At 45.0% G+C, this 17,781-nt stretch overlaps 1 protein-coding gene across 6 annotated transcripts in view; it reads right to left on the bottom strand.

Annotated features, from left to right (window-relative positions):
• LOC138297205 (WAP four-disulfide core domain protein 8-like) overlaps nt 1-17,781 on the bottom strand; it is a 340,016-nt gene that overhangs the window by 127,587 nt on the left and 194,648 nt on the right. For all 6 annotated transcript variants that reach the window (XM_069236695.1, XM_069236692.1, XM_069236697.1 and 3 more), the window contains one exon: nt 13,743-13,895. In XM_069236695.1, the coding sequence (XP_069092796.1) occupies nt 13,743-13,895 (153 nt within the window). The remainder of the gene's footprint in view (nt 1-13,742; nt 13,896-17,781) is intronic.

Genomic DNA, 17,781 nt, shown 5'->3' with positions numbered 1-17,781 from the left:
AAGGCAAGCCCACAAGCCAACGGAACTGATGGGCATGCAGTGGGAGTGGTCAAAAGCCCACAGAGATTACAGCAGACTAGATTGCCTGCGTGTGCAACCCTAAAAAAATGCAACAGTTGCCAATCCTTGACTAACAGAACTAGGGGATCGTGAGGAGAGTATCTGCAGGACACTATCTTCTTAATCGGGCAGGGAACACACCTGTAATTGCCTTATATACCATGCAACAGGACTTCAATACGACGCTCCATTGGCAACCAGTGCAGTTGCTGGATAGGAGCATCATGAGTTGTACATGGTGCACTAAAAACAATGCAAACTGTTCTATTTCAAACTACTTGTAGGTTTTGTAAACAACGGAAGGGGTAGGTTGGGGGAGGAGGAGACAGAGAAATGGTTCAAGGGAGAATAGAGAGGAGAGTAGAAAGAGAATCTATGGATGGAAAGAGACTGCACAAGGAGACGAAGAGAGCTGGAAGGTTTCAGTATTTTTGCCAAAGTAGGTTTTGATTTTCAGTCCAGCTCAGGGTGCACTTGAAAAGTCATGCAAGATACTGCATGGAAGATACAGCGAACTACATTACGCTCTGAAATTGTAATTTTACAAGTTTCATAGAATTTTGTGAAAAGAACATCACACAATTTTGCACGTCTGTACTTTGGATATGGAAGGTAAAGAAATCTCCAAAATCTCTAAAGACAATTATCCAAACACATGGCCAACATCCAAGCCTCGCCCTTACCCGAGGACAACAACGCTAACCTGCATGCAAAGCATTCCCTTCTTTACTTTACAACTATGTCACTATATTATTTGAAATTCCCGTGAAATGCTGTGGTGTAACCAGCCTCAACATTTCTCAAAATGTTAGCAGTCCTACCAACTTGTTATTCTGTTTATTGGCAAGATCAGAGTCGCGCCGTTCCCCTTTGAATTTTGCCTTTACTTATTTTCACTTCCTACAGTCAACATTTTTCCATTATTGAAGGGTGAGCACTTTACAGCGTAGAGTTCAAAGGAATCATTTCTCTGTATGGCGTCCAAGTGTTTAATGCCCTCACAGTGGATTATTCAGCATGACAAAGGTGTGTTTCCATAGAAAATAGCCCTGCAGCAGCATTAATATCAAGGCCATTGGCACTGGAAGGGGCCAAAGCTTCTAGAAATGAAAAATGCATATTTTGGCTCCTAGGTGAACTGAAAGGTTATGTGTGTGGCAAATCCTTTGGGCGGGGTTCAAATTCATACCTGGGGGCTTGGTGCAAAGAACTGTGTGTTTTTAAGCTAAAATCTCTGTAAATGCAACCCATGCATTAAGCTGAGTGCAGCTGTGGCAATGGATGCCAGGAGGGTTTTTGCACAGCTGTACTGTGTGGGCTGCTCTCACCTTCACACAGACCTCTATGTAGGAGAGAAGCTTCAGCTGAATGGAGCCAACTAAAGTCCCTGCTTTCTAAAAACCCTTGCTTGCTTACTGCCGGGCATACAGGCAGAATGCTGTCAGAAGAAAAGCTAATAGCTCTAACTCGAGCAAATGCGAGCCCAGTTTCTCTGAAAATGCAAATGCCTCAGTGAAATGTATGAATGTCCCTGGCATGATGCAATAGTCTCGTGTTTGCTCTAGTTAGAGAGCATAGCGTTGTAAATTACTGACTGGACTTTTATTGCCACACAGACTGAAAATAACAAAAGGAAGAGAGCAAGGGTGAGCTGGCCCTGGAAAAGTCCACCTCTGCTGTTGGTTTATGTTTACAGAGGGACCTGGTGGGGAGGAGTAACTGAACAAGCATCCACACTGTTGAGGTGAAACAGGCAAATGCCAAAGAAAAGTCCCTTACAGAAGAGATAATACACTGTACTTTGTACTGCTGCCAAAGTGAAAAAAGGCAGGACAAAGAGGCAGAACTGACCACTAGCAAGCAAGGAATTTTGAAGGACACTGCAACTAACAAATGGAAACGCTGAAACTCACTCTATAGTATACTAAAAGTATACAGCAGGCCGAATTCTAACGCTCGACCTTCAAAAACAGCTGAGAAAGGGAAGTGTCAAGAAAGGACAGATGAAGTATAAAGAGGAGATACAGACAGAGGAGAGAGTAAAAAGAAAGAGAGGCGAGAAATGTAACTGAGAGCAAAGGAGACATGTCAGAGATGATAAATAGATCGACAGGTGGGAAACAGATGGCTAATAGTGGAGACAGGTAAAAAAAGGATAGATGCAAGAGGGAGATGGGAAAAAGAGTCAAATTATATAGAAAAGGTTGAAGAGGCCGATGACAATATGGAGAAACAGGAGAAAAGGTGACAGTGAAGAGAATGAGCCGGGCTGAAGAGAGTGGTGATATTAGAGGACAAGAGAGATGTGAAGAACTGCAGAGATAAATGTAATATATATATATATATGATAAGGGAGAGAGAGATTTTAAATCAGAGAAGGGGAGAGATAAAAGAGGTAGACAGGGCAAGAAAAGCAGTCATTTCCTCCAGCAAAAAAATACATCACAGTATGATGGTTGTACAGCTCTCTAGCATGATGATGCAGAGTAATAATGATGAATGCCAGAGCAGTCGATAGGCTTGCTTGGGAAATTTATACTTCTTTATTTTTTCAAAAAATGGACCCCGCACTTATTTCGTGGTCGTGAACTCTGGTGAAATCACTTCCTAGGATAACTTCAGGACAAAGGTCAAATGATGTCCATTCCTGTGATGTCCTGGGGTCAAAAGTCATGTGATATCACTTCCGCTACCCCTGGGCATTTTGGTGAATTGTCGTCCATGTTTGGCACGTGACACTTTGCATTTGTTTCCTTTCCCCCTGCACTGTGCACAATTTACTGCCTAGCACCAACACATGCACCCATGCACCAAGCATGGGTGCCCGTGTTGCACGATTTTGTGCATGAATGGGCACCTTCCTGCACAAAAACATTTGCAAGAGGCATTTTCCTCTTTAGATGGGTGGTGCAGATTGCAGCACACATGGAAAGAGAAAAAATTAGGCAAAATACCAATATTTCTCCTCTGGGGAGGCATAAGGTTTTGGCACTGCCCCAGTTTTACGTGACTATGTAATTCTGGAGCAGCCTCAATAACCATGGTTGTTGCCTGGGAAATCCCACTGTAACTTCCATGGACCACCTCTCTGGCGCAGAATAAGGCAACGCAGCAACTTGCACTGCTTTGTATTTCTCCGTATCTATGAATTTCACTTGCTTTGTCTGTCTGAAATGTATTCCTAATTATAACTTACCTGTAACCTTTGTTTTTTTAGTGCATCAGTATGTTTTTATAGTCCATCACCTAACTATAACGCCTCTGTAACCTTTGCCTGTCTTCTGTGAATTTCTATGTTTTTTTTCAAGTTGATTAGCTATCTATAACAACCCTATAATGTTTAATTTTTTCATTGAATTAGTATGTTTTGTTCCTAAATTCTTACTATTTTTTCAAACACAAATTAGGATTTGCGCACCATATGCAAAACTTTGCACATAGTACGCAACTCTACCGTGAATTGTAAATTTAGAAAACGCCGTTTTAGATTGGTGCATTAATAACATTTTTCTTTAAATTTCATACTACTGTCAATTGCTTTAAAAAGTTTTAAACACTTCTTTGAAAGTCGTTATGGCATCGCGCAGCGTGTGTGCACGTATTTTTGGATTCACGTTGGGTGTGTGAATCCAGTATTTTTTTAAATCGCCTAAAGCACTTGTTTACTCTTTTTTATGTTTGTATTGTATACAGGGGTTCACTACAATGCCCTTTAAACTAATGTTTTTATACTTAAATACATTTTTAACAACATTTAAATGCTTTTCTAGAAGTTGTGACAGGTCCCACCTATTCCAACTAATTCAGGGTGTGGCTGTGTGATTTTACACTTGTCTAGCTCAGACACAGTTACTGCTTCTGCATTTCTAGCTTGCTTTCCTTTTTCACACATCATGGCAGCTTCACAGCAGGACCAGGAGGTTGAAGATCATATCCTTTTGGATGAAGAAGAGGATGTGTCACCAAAAAGAAAAGAGAGTACTGTGTTGCATATCCTCACGATTACAGAAGTTGAAAAAAGATAATGCAAGGAAAGTTACATGCAGCCTGTATAAAAAAGCACAAACATTTTTCCTGGTGAAGTGAGCTCAAGTACTCTTGCTGAACCTCCAGCATGTACAAACATTTAAGTACTATGCACTTGATGTGGTTGGCTCGTGTGGAAATGGAGAGGTTGGAAACCTAGGCTATGTATGGTTGTTCTGCCTGGTGACTCCTGTTCCGGTGGCCCACATAAGCTTAACCCCCAATAAGCTTCCCACAACTCAACCTGCAAGTGATCGAGTGTCACAAGTGCCATTTTTCAGCAACAACGGCTCTTGTGTCTAGCACCAAGGTCAGCCAGGACACTTTTGTACACAGGCTCAACGAGCCAGGTAAAATTAGTTCCATTACTTGCATTCTCCATTGTCCGCAAAGATAACGTTTTGCAGTTTGTAATGCACTGATTTATGCTTCCTTTGAAATTCCACAACTTAAGTTATATGTATCTGATTTACTTTGTTTTGGTATATAAATTAATATAAGAATGTGCTCTATTTTAATTTGTGTCAGATTACTTTTGAGTCATGTCAATTATTTATTGATTATATTGGTACTCTAAAATGCTTAACACATGTTCCTCTAGTAAAGCCTGATTACGCTTTGCCACACTACCAAGACTGAGCTAAGGATTTATTATTGTGACTCCAAGGACCATCTTTGGGGTATTCTGAAAGTATTACATAGTGAAGCCTAACCAGAATCCTACATAATAATCCACTTTCGTGCATTAGCTTTCTGGTGATACCAGTCCTTCATAACCTCTTGGCCTACCTGAAGGTTTTCCTTCACCTGACTTATGGATTGCACCATCAGGTTCATAAAAACAATCACACAGTTCATCCCCCTTCTCCTGTGGAGACACCAAGGTTGCTCCATCTCTGACTAAATTAGCTGTCCCTGTCCATATAGAAGTTCAAAGGGGCTGAATCCCACACCATTCAGAGGAAAACCTTAGTAGAAGATCAGAGAAGTAGAAGACAGTGCAGAAGGTGATACTACTTCCTCCTTAGTTTCTCTGGCAGAGTCACCATCATGTTCATCAGTGTATTGTTGAATGCTCTAACAAGTCTGTGGAGATGTGATAGGTCACACCGGCTTGCTCTCAAATGCCTCTCATGTATGAGGAGATAATGCTGGCCCCCTGGCCAGAGACTATTGTTTGTGGAAGTCTGATTTTAGAAAAGATCCCCAAAAGAGCTTTTGGTACCACCTTTGCAGTCTCCCTCCTCAGATATCCTGTGCCAAGATACCTGCTGGCATGGTCCATCACTACTATGATATACTTGTTGCCTGATAGTGAGGGGGAGTCGAAAGAGCCTACTGCATCTCTTTTCATCCACTCAAATGGAATACTCACAACTGGTAGAGATACTAGCAGAGTCTTTTAGTCCTTCCTGCTGACTTGCCACTCACTTGGTAAGTGGAACAGGCTCCAAGGAACCTCGCTGAGTACCTCCGCATCCTTGGCAAGTAGGTCAGAGGTTCTAACCTACCCTGGGTTTTTTCAATGTCCAAGTGTCTTTCCAAGGGGCTTTCATGGACCAGTGGCAATAGGATATTCCTGTGCACCAATGGAATCACTAGCCTTCTGCTAGAATATGACTTAGGACTCACAGTACAAAACATACAAGTTTGATAAAGATAAATAGCCATTATTTTCTCCAATCTTTGTTTAAAAAAAATACATCCAAGACGTGTTCTAACCGCTATTGCAAGGCAGGCTTGGGGAATTTTCAAGGCGGAATGTTTTACACATCCAAATGAAATGAGCTTCTTTTCATAGAAATAGTCTTTTACTCACTTGTAAGTGAATATACACTGTGATTTACGCTCCATGAACACATCAGTGTAAAATGAGCTTCTTTTCATAGAAATAGTCTTTTACTCACCTTTATGTGAATATACACTGTGATTTGCAATCCAAGAAGCACAGCAATTGTGGAATGTTCTGATTTTAAGTCGGGTTTCGCGCCCCACACCACGCACCTCCTCCTGACTGCGTCCGTGCCATCTACCCCGCCCTCACTGCTGCTGCGAGTTCAAGGCACTCCACCACCCACAGGCCCCCGCCTGTGCCTCATCCCTGGTGTCTAGTGGTTGCCGTAAGTATTGTGTGTCTGCCCTGTAATTGTCTTTCTTTTTGTGCCTTTTTTGCTCTGTATTTCCGTTGTCAGACTCCTTTCCCCTTTGCTGTGAGCCTTTTTTCTTTTTTTTCTTTTGTTTTCTGCCATTTTCGGCTTTCTTCACCGCTCTCTCCGTTCCCTTTTCCCGCTGCTGCATTCCCTGCAGCCCTGTTCCCCTCATGCCCACATTCGCCCACCGCTCCCGCCTCCCAGATGCTCCTCCCTCCACCTCCCCTTCTCAATGGTGGCCACTGCACGGTGCTAAGAGTGACCCCTGACCTGATTTTAGGTTGCGTTTCACTCCCCACGCCGCGCAGCTCCTCCTGACTGCGTCCGTGGCCTCTACCCCGCCCTCACTGCTGCTGCGAGTTAGAGGCTTTCCACCACCCGCAGGCACCCACCTGCGCCTCATCCCTGGTGTCTAGTGGTTGCCGTAAGTTTTGTGTCTGTCTTGTATTTGTCTTTTTTTTGTGCCTTTTTTGCTCTGTATCTCCGTTTTCAGACTCCTTTCCCTTTGCCGTGAGCCTTTTTTCTCTTGTTTTCTGCCATTTTCGGCTTTCTTTGATGCTCTCTCCATTCCCTATTCCTGCCGCTGCGTCCCCTGCGGCCCCACCCCCTTTGCCCCAATTCGCCCGCAGCACTGCCTCCCAGCTGCACCTCGCTACCATCTCCCATTCTTAATGGCAACCTAATGCTGGAGGAGTGCCAGGGGCAAGCCTGATGGGGCCTGTCCATGCCTGGACCGCACCCTGAGCCAGAACCCCTGGCCCCCACATCCCCCACGCTGCCCAACGCTGCTACAATGCCAACAACCTCCTCGCCCTCAACACAACACAGGCCGCTCTGCCTCCTGCTTCAAAGCCACCCCAAAGATCACCCACGGACCCTTCACCTGCAGGAACTGCAGCTTCTCCTGCCCCCAAGCCGCCAAACACCTCACCCGAACCAAACGCAACCACCTCAGCTTCATCCTCCTCAACACCCGCTCCGTCCACATGCACACCGTGGAACTCTCGGACCTACTCACCTCATCATCCCCGGACGTCGCCTTCCTCACCAAAACGTGGATGAACCCCTCTTCGGAACCCAACATCACCATAGCCATCCTTGAATGCTATAAGATAACCCGCAGAGACCTGCTCCAACAGACCGGGAGGAGGGATCACCATAGTCCACAAGAACACCGTCAGATTCTCGACCAACACTGAGGACGCCCTTGACGCAGCCGCACACTTACATTTCCAGATCTGCATCAACGCCAACACCACCATCAGAGGAACCCTCATCTACAGGTCCCCTGGCCCCTGGCCACAGTTCAGTGACTCCATCGCCGACTTAATCAGCACCCACGCCCTGTCCTCTACTGAATACAGCCTCCTCGGCGACCTGAATTTTCACCTCGAGAATGCCAACGAAAGCAACACCACCGCCTTGATTAACACCCTCGCCAACCTTGGTCTCAAACAACTTGTCACAACGCCCACCCACTCCGCCGGCCACACACTCAACCTGGTCTTCTCCGCCAGCAACCACATCACCTTCACCCATACGTCGTGCTGAGAGGAGACCCAGAGGACCGGTGATGCAGTTCTTTGGTGCCTGCAGTTGCAGGGGGAAGATTCCGTCGACCCACGGGAGATTTCTTCGGAGCTTCTAGTGCAGAGAGGAGGCAGACTACCCCCACAGCATGCACCACCAGGAAAACAGCCGAAAAGGCGGCAGGATCAGCGTTACAAGGTCGCAGTCGTCGTCTTTGCTACTTTGTTGCAGTTTTGCAGGCTTCCAGCGCGGTCAGCAGTTGATTCCTTGGCAGAAGGTGAAGAGAGGGATGCAGAGGAACTCTGATGAGCTCTTGCATTCGTTATCTAAGGAATTCCCCAAAGCAGAGACCCTAAATAGCCAGAAAAGGAGGTTTGGCTACTTAGGAGAGAGGATAGGCTAGTAACACCTGAAGGAGCCTATCAGAAGGAGTCTCTGACGTCACCTGCTGGCACTGGCCACTCAGAGCAGTCCAGTGTGCCAGCAGCACCTCTGTTTCCAAGATGGCAGAGGTCTGGAGCACACTGGAGGAGCTCTGGTCACCTCCCAGGGGAGGTGCAGGTCAGGGGAGTTGTCACTCCCCTTTCCTTTGTCCAGTTTTGCGCCAGAGCAGGGCTGAGGGATCCCTGAACTGGTGCAGACTGGCTTATGCAGAGATGGGCACCATCTGTGCCCATCAAAGCATTTCCAGAGGCTGGGGGAGGCTACTCCTCCCAAGCCCTGACACCTTTTTCCAAAGGGAGTGGGTGTAACACCCTCTCTCTGAGGAAGTCCTTTGTTCTGCCTTCCTGGGCCAAGCCTGACTGGAACCCAGGAGAGCAGAAACCTGTCTGAGGGGTTGGCAGCAGCAGCAGCTGCAGTGAAACGCCGGGAAAGGTAGTTTGGCAGTACCTGGGTCTGAGCTAGAGACTCGGGGGATCATGGAATTGTCTCCCCAATGCCAGAATGGCATTGGGGTGACAACTTCATGATCTTAGACATGTTACATGGCCATGTTCGGAGTTACCATTGTGACGCTATACATATGTCGTGACATATGTATAGTGCACGCGTGTAATGGTGTCCCCGCACTCACAAAGTCCGTGGAATTTGCCCTGAACAATGTGGGAGCACCTTGGCTAGTGCCAGGGTCCCCACACACTAAGTAACTTAGCACCCAACCTTTACCAGACTTATAAGCTACTTAAGTGCAGTGGTAAATGGCTGTGAAATAACGTTGACGTTATTTCACTCAGGCTGCACTGGCAGGCCTGTGTAAGAATTGTCAGATCTCCCTATGGGTGGCACAAGAAATGCTGCAGCCCATAGGGATCTCCTGGAACCCCAATACCCTGGGTACCTCAGTACCATATACTAGGGAATTATAAGGGTGTTCCAGTATGCCAATGTAAATTGGTGAAATTGGTCACTAGCCTGTTAGTGACAATTTGGAAAGAAATGAGAGAGCATAACCACTGGGGTTCTGAATAGCAGAGCCTCAGTGAGACAGTTAGTCATAACACAGGTAACACATACAGGGCACACTTATGAGCACTGGGGCCCTGGCTGGCAGGGTCCCAGTGACACATACAACTAAAACAACATATATACAGTGAAATATGGGGGTAACATGCCAGGCAAGATGGTACTTTCCTACACGCCTCCCTCCCTTCTTCTATGAAGCAACCAAGACCATCTGCGCGTTCCCCAAGGATCCTCGCTCAGCCCAACCCTTTTTAACATCTGCATGGCACTGCTCGCCAACATCGTCCAATCCCACAACCTTGACATCATTTCCTACGCCAACGACACACAGCTGATCCTCTCTCTCACCAAGGGCCCCACCACAGCCAAAACCAACCTACACGATGGAATAAAGGCCATTGCCAACTTGATGGATAGGAGCCATCTAAAACTTAACTCAGACAAGACGGAGATCCTCATCCTCGGCTCCAACTGCTCCACATGGGATGACTCCTGGTTGTTAGCCGGCATTGGAACCACACCAACACCCACCAACCACACACGCAACTTAGGTTTCATCCTAGACTCAGCACTCACCATGACCCAGAAAGTCAACGCTGTTTCATCTTCCTACTTTAACACCCTCTGCATGCTCCGCAAGAACTTCACATGGATCCCCACCAAAACAAGAAGGCCAATCATCCACGCCCTCGTCAGCAGCAGACTGGACTACCGCAACACACTCTACGCGGGACCACGACCAAGCTCCAGAAAAAACTGCAGCTTATACAGAATGCCTCTGCACACCTCATCTTCGACATCCCACGCCGCAACCACATCTCAGCCCACCTGAGAGACCGTCACTGGCTCCCCGACAACAAGAGGATCACCTTTAAACTCCTCATCCACGCTCACAAAGCACTCCACATTGCTGGCCCTGCCTACCTCAATGAGCGACTCACCTTCCACACTCCCAACCGTCAACTCCACTCTGCCAACCTCGCTCTCGCCACCGTCCCTCTCATCCACCGAACTACAGCCGATGGCAGATCTTTCTCCTACCTCACTGCCAAGACCTAGAACTCCCTCCCCGTCCACTTATGACAAACCCAGGACCTGCTGACCTTCAGGAAACGCCTCAAGACCCGGCTGTTCAAGCAGTAGCACTTCTCCCCCTGCCCCCTCTCAGCGCCTTGAGACCCTAGCGGTGAGTAGCGTGCTTTACAAATGATTCAATGATTGATTGATATGTTTGCCGGGAATAGGTCATCGTCCTAGCCAACATAGTGTTTCCTTGACCTCTTCTTTTCTGACATGTTCCTGTGCTTCCTTATTAAGTCTGGCAAGTGTAAGGCACCCCCCTCTGCCTTGTGGAAACCATCTTGTGGAGGTTCCCAGAAGCTAGCAAACACTGCAGCTCTGGAAGCAACTAAGGCTCCACCCCTTAGCCTGCTTTAAGAGCCTCACCCTCCTCTCTCTCAGGAGAAGAAGCAATGACTTTCATGGCCAGTGCCTTCCTTGTGTCTGCTACTTCCTGCTAAATAGTTTAGTCTCTGCAAATCATGAATGGTCCTAGTTTCCTTCTGAGACCGCCGCACAGCCTGTTCTCTGGTCAACACAGCTGATGCTGTCCAAGCTATAAAGTCTTCTGATTTCTACCTCAATTTGGTGAAGCAGGTACTCAGTACCTTCACTGCTAGCTACTAAGCCTGTATTCTTGGCACCAGGGAGACTTTCCTTGGGATTGAGATACTTCCTCTCAGCCATACTCCTGAAAGCTCCATTGTCCCTCAGGGAGGTATCTCCTCTGATACTGACTTCCTGCACAAACCCCACTGTGTTAGGATGAATGTGCTTCAGAGCATCTGGATCCCTCACTAGATGTCCATAGCTTCTAGGTTGAGCAGAAAAGAGCCCTGTCGGACCCCTTCTCCCATGTGTAGCATACTGGCTATCACGGGTGTAGCTGGCAAAGGTTTTTTTTTACCTAACTGTCTCTTCTATTGTGTCCCACCAGGTGGTGCTTAAAACAAGTCACCACCTTGGAAGTACCTTCCTATCCTCCCTTCTAGTGATGTCCATACTGGACACCATTCTTATTTTGTCTATGCCTTCCTTGGGGCCCTTAGAATGTATTGTGGCCTTTTTTGGATTAGAACCATTCAACTGTATCCCTTTTTTTAACCCAGCTAGCTAACCACTTGTCAGCCAACCCTTCACGTTTCTCTGGATCCCTCTGTCAGATCTGTCAGGTATTTCCTAAGTAGAGCACTCCTCATTGATTCACTCGGTCATGATAAACTGGTTAAAAGAATATAACTCCTTAGCCTCCATCCCTCTCTCCCACTCGTTCTAATCATGTAATATACAATCTATCCTAGTTTTAAATGCAACACCATCCACGCTCTCATATTCTTTGAACTTCTGAAGCTACTAAGCAGGCTTCAGCCAGACCACCTATTCAGAGCTTACTTCATCTGCTCGCAGAACACCTGGTCTGCCACAGGCATCCTTCCATTGATAGGTGTCTTCTCGAATGGCAAGCAGCCCATGAAGTAGTTGCTTTGTGCACCTCATCTAAGGCCTGCACCTTATAGACAATCTCAAAGTTCAGAAACCATTTCAAGATATGCCGACCTTCCACATATATGTATATATGCACTGTTTCTATCTGGGCCACTACCTGGCCTGAACTGGAGGTGAGGTCACGTCTTCCAGGTGGAATTGTTACTCCTGCTATCCTAAGCTCCTCATTCTCAAGGGCAAGATGTTCTCTCACCTTCTCTCTTTCCTTTGCCTCTTACCGCTCTCCTAATTTTGCTCCCTGCTGTCTTAATTTCTTTTCCCCAAGCACCTTCCCCCTGTTTCCTTCATCTCCTCTCTTATTTTGCCCAATGAGATAGCCTAAGCTTCTGTCTCTCAAATTAGCTTGCCTCAGATATTGAAGAGCTGGATGTGGAGATGGATGTTTTGATGCAAAGATTGATAGATGGAAGGATAGAGGATTTAGAGAAGGATGGAGGGAGAATGGATAGAGAGATGGATTAGAAATATGATTAGATGGAAAGAATGGATGGATTTCAAAAAGGATAGTTGGAGGATGGGAAGGGAGATGGATGCATTGATGAAGATATGGAAAAATGGATGGATTCAGAAAAGGATAGAGGGAAGACAATGGGGAGGTGAACATATTGCTGCAGAGATGGATAGATTGAAGGATGGAAGATTTAGGATGATGAACAGGAGATATATATGTGTAAGAAGAAATGGACGGATCAATTAAAGGTAGACTTTATATAGAAGGATGGATACAAAATGGATGGTGAAATGGCTGAAGGGAACTGTGGACGGATCGGGAGAATGTGCAAATAGATGAAATGACAGAAAGAAAAAAGGGAAGCTAAATGAATAAAGAGGATGAAGAATGATGGATAGAAAGTGATGGAGGCATGGAAGGGTGAACCAATATGGAAAGAACAGAAAGATGGGGTAAAGAAGGAAGGTAAAAGAGACTGCAGGATGGGCAGAAGGAAAGAATTAACGATTGAAAGAAGTGAGGAGAGAAGTAAGGGATCTCAGAATTTCCTCAGGAAAAACAATCTTTCAAAGTGACTTCTGGGCTCAGTTGCTCAGTGCCAGTTGAAATGTTATTTTTCTGATTACTCCCTCGATGGACATCTGGCACTCACCACTTAACTTATTTTGAGTCAACGGTTTCATTTAGGGCTTTAGGGGCTACAGTTAGTATGGGACCTGAACCAGTTCAAATACTTGCTGCTGTCACTCTTGTCAACTCCAACTGCTGCCTCAATAGTCACAACATTCTGCTGCATCTCACTGAGAGTTCAGCCTTATCACCCCACATACCCTCATCCCATCCCACATTCATCCTCACTCCAGTCCATGCCATCCCACACCAGACCAATGCCAGGTTACTCCAACCCATGTCAGTCTTACCCCACATACCTTCACCCTATCCCACATGACAACCTCACCCTATCTTCAATCTATTTTATACCAATTCTATATCAACCTAACCTGATCCTACTCTGATCCCTTCTTAATCTCACCCACTCTAATCCCACATCATCATACTCTAATCCCACTTTACCCTTACCCACTCAAATCCCTTTTCACCCTCACCCACACTAATCCCACATGACCCTCACCCACTTTAATCCATGTCACCCTCACCTATTCTAATCCCATTTCACCCTCACCCACACTAATCCCACATGATTCTCACCCACTCTAATCCCACAAGACCCTCACCCACTCTAATCCACGTCACCCTCATCGTAACCTACTCTGTGCTACATTAGCCTCAAATACTTTCTTGAATTTCATGGTCCATGACAATATGCTCTTTGCTACATGTAGGCTCATATGAAGATTCAAATGTTGGTTCACATGAAGGTTCATATACTGCAGCTGTATTTACTGACTTTTGATTTAAGCTTGAGGAAGTGGTTTACAAAAAGTTACAAACAAGCAGAAAGAATGAAATTAATGGAAAACGATCCAGTAACGCACCTGGCACAGACTTCATACATTTCCTGTTGCACATTTCATAGCAACATTTCTCATCACCAGCACAATTGGAGTCGTCATAGCATGTGACTTGTTGGTTCTTTAAAGAGCACTCAGTTCGGGCCATCCCAGGATAAGGGCAGAAACTATCATGAACTGTAATGAGAGAAAAAAAGGAGAGACAAAAATGTAGACTACTGTGTGTCCTGTACAAATCCCAATAAAACAAATACTAGGCACAGAACTCCCTAGCTTCACTGTCCCTCTTTCCTCTCTTCCCTCTGCCTTTTATGTGCTGGTTCTCTGGTGTCTCTTCTAGTTGTCGATCATCTAACTCCATTTTCTTTCTTGCTTTCTACTCTGCTCTGTTCACTCTGCTTTGTGTGTCTTTCCTCTCCTATCTTCCCAATACCTCTGTTGTCCATGCTTGTCTATTCTACTATTCCCACTACCTCTCTTCATTCTGCCTTTCTCCTCTCTTTTTCCTCTCTTTCTGTCTTTTCTCTGTACTTTCCAGTGTTTTCTTAATCTCTCCCCTATGTTCACCCATTTCATCTCTTTTCCTCTCTTTGTCTGTGTGAAATATTTAAGCCCTGATCCCTCATTAAAGTGGTAATAATCAGGTAGACTTTGCTTCACAGGGTATGAAACCCTTTCTGATTTCTTTTTGAGGGGCCACTGCAGATCACTGAAAAGTTTTCTTGCTGCCAAGAGAATATTGCTGCAGATTTGCTATCATCATATACTAAGCTATTTCACTCAAGTTACCAGCCCTTATTCCACAGAAAGTTTGTGCACATTTCTTTCCAAAGGAATTACTTTTACTGATATCTTCAAGATGTATCTCTATAAATCTAATACCGCCCTTGACACAACCAATATGGCCACCATATTGAGACCAATTGTTCCTCTCCTTTACTTCAGGTTTCAGTTAAGCGAGTATGAAAAATGTGGAAACATTTGTGTCAAGAAATTTCACTTCTATTAATAGCACCGAGATGAGGATTATGCATCTTTATCTTTACTTCAAAACTTTCAGTAGCCAATCAAAACACAGTAAGCACAAAAACTGCATTTCTCATAAGTCTGCCAGCCAATTAGGAACCCCCCAACCCTTACATCATGGATAACACACGAGGACTCCTCCTGTTTCTTTGCAGAACTAGTCCAAACAGCTCAACAGAACTCCAAATATCCTAACAAATATAACCAGCAAAGGATCTAACAGTTCTTCGAACATAAGGTGGCCATTGCAGAAAACCTTAACCATCAATAGGAACTTTGCCAACAGGAGCCAGACCTCGGATCTTCAGCTAGAAAAAGCTAAACTCTGCTGCCTGTCTGAACCTGTCAAGAGCAAGAAAGGAGTAATCTCTGCATATCAAACCAACTAATTACTTAGGGTGGGAACGACTTCACCATCATATACTTATAGTATGATAAAACAATCACTTCAATGGGTGAGATAATCCTTGCCCCTGTGTCCTTAATTGAATTGAAAATCCTTGAAATTTTTTAATTTTGTATCTGGACCAGAGGCCTCGATTGTGTTTGTTTAAAGCTGATTCACCACCACAGATGCAACATTTACAATAGGTTTATAACAAAAACATTTGAAAGTAGAGGCAGAGGACCAATCAGTCACTGTTATAGTCTCCTCCAAATGAGACTCCAACTGCTCACATTGGACTCGATGACCGTGTCTGGTTGAGAACTGAAAATTGCTCTGCCGTTCGGGGCCTCCATGTGGCTCAACCAACATTCCATCTCCATTCTTTCTTCCTGATAGGACAGGTCCTACCGGAGTTGGTGAATCTTGACCTGTTGGACAGCCCGATAATGAAGGAGACCCAGAGAAATGGCAAGTATGCCGACAATCGGAGACACTTGTCTCAGAGATATTAGCTCCGTGCCCTTGGATAAAATGGACCTCAGCTCCTTCTTGACCTCTTTGATCTTGTGAGAAGGCAACAATAATTGCACCATCACTGAATCTGTCTGGAACCCCAGGAACCCTATAAACTGTGAAGGCGTCAACCAGTACTTCTTCGTATTCAGAAGGAACCCCAACTGCTAAAGAATTGAAACAGTTATGTTCAAATGGGACAGAAGGACTTCCTGCTACTGAGCCATGAGGAGAAGGTAGATAATGAGACATACTCCACATGTGCATAAGAATCCCACCATGGGCTTCATTTCAGTTTGGTGAAACACCAAGGAGCAGAGGATAGACTGAAAGGAAGAACTGAGTACTCAAACCAGGAATTCCACCATTGGAATTCTAGATATGATGGTGGGGAGGGAAGATTGGAACTGTGAGATAAGCATCCTTCAGACTGAGTCAGACCATCTAGTCACCTTCACTGAGAAGATTTCTGTGTAACTGAATGCCTCCATCTGGAAGTGGTGGTAACAAACCAATCCAATGAAGTCTTTGAGGTTGAGGACTAACCTGTGACCACCTCCCCATTTGGGAACCAAAAAGAAGGTGCTGCAAAAACCTGTCGGATGTTGATATGTGGAGGAGATGGCACCTTTGGCCAAAACACTCCTAATCTTGTCATCAATGACCCCTAGGTCAGGAAGGAAAAAACATATGGGTCGAGGAGGGATGCGCTGAGAAGGGATTCTGTAGAACACCTTTTGATAACCAAGGACTGTATAAAGAACCCAGGAGTCCTGAGTAATCTGAGCCCAGTTGTGAGAAAAACAACAAATCTGACCCCCCCGTCCCATTGGAACATGGGAAGGAAATATTTGGCTAATCTATAATTGAAAGTTGTGCTCCTGCATGCGCCCCACCACAGGAGTCACCTCTATCATGCATGGCCCTGCGGAAGCAGGATCGGGAACAATAGAAGGTATTGTCACTGCAGCATTCTTGCCAGGAGAAGTTTCAATGGACATCAAGCACACTTTGAAAGGCTCTGTGGAAACCACAGCCGGGTGAGTGCATCGGAAATGCCTATCCCTGGCAAAAAGGTTATGGAAGGATTGGGTCTTTTTCAAGGCAGTAAACGTATTGAAAAATTTACCCAGATCCTTTATGAAAGGACCCCCAATAAGGAGACTGTTTGCCACAGGGCCCACCTCTGCAGAAACCAATTTGGGAAGCTTTGTGTCTACACACAGCAGAATTGACTTCCTGCGCTCCGAAGAAATGGCACAGTTAGCATATGCAAGACAAAAAAGCATCCTTCCAACCTGGGGGACCTCCCCCTATGCACTCATGAAAAAGTCAAATGTTCACAAACAGTCATCCATTTAAGAACCAAAGGTCATGAAAATCCTTTTTATTGCAGTGTATTAATCAGTCCTCGAAATTTAGATCCAACATAAATCACAATAGAAAATTCTTATTTCAAAATACCTTCACACCTCAAATATTATTATTCATATAATTAAAATTTGTGACCCAGTGCATTACGGGTGACAGCCCTTCATCAAAGTAAACATTTCCTAAAGAAATGGCATGAAGGGGAAAAGGTTTTAGGAGAAATGAGGCTGCTGCCAACCTGAAAAGTAATAATGGGAAGAAGTGTGAAGTACCAAACCACAAATACAAAAGGTCAAAGTATGAGACCACCAACAAAAAAATGGTTGTGACAAAATAAAACAACTGAAGTGTGAGCCAGTGCATATGCACTCAGTGTTCCCACTTTTGAAAGCATGAGGTGAAAAGCTGATACCAGTGCATCCATTCTAAGCAAAGTCATAATAGTTAGCACGAGTAAAAATGTCATCCATTGCTGTATGCCACTTAGTGCAATAAACAAAAAGCTAGACCAAAAACATACCAATGAATATATGACTTAGTGCACTAGAACCATAAGTTCATACCCCACATGCAAAGGTGAAGAAAACAAATGAAAAAAAAAAACTAAATGGCAGCTACTATTTACATACAGACCCCACCATACATTTGGATCAAGTTTGTAAAAACCTGATGTTGTTTCCTTGTTCATAACAAACCGACACTTCTGAAGGCTGTAAACAGTTAATGCTCATGGTAAATAACTGACTACACGGTCATCATTATGTG

Source organism: Pleurodeles waltl, chromosome 5, assembly GCF_031143425.1.
Source record: "Pleurodeles waltl isolate 20211129_DDA chromosome 5, aPleWal1.hap1.20221129, whole genome shotgun sequence".
In the NCBI taxonomy this organism is placed as follows: domain Eukaryota; kingdom Metazoa; phylum Chordata; class Amphibia; order Caudata; family Salamandridae; genus Pleurodeles; species Pleurodeles waltl.
Note: the sequence above shows the minus strand (reverse complement) of the source record. Positions and strands in the feature narration are given on the sequence as shown.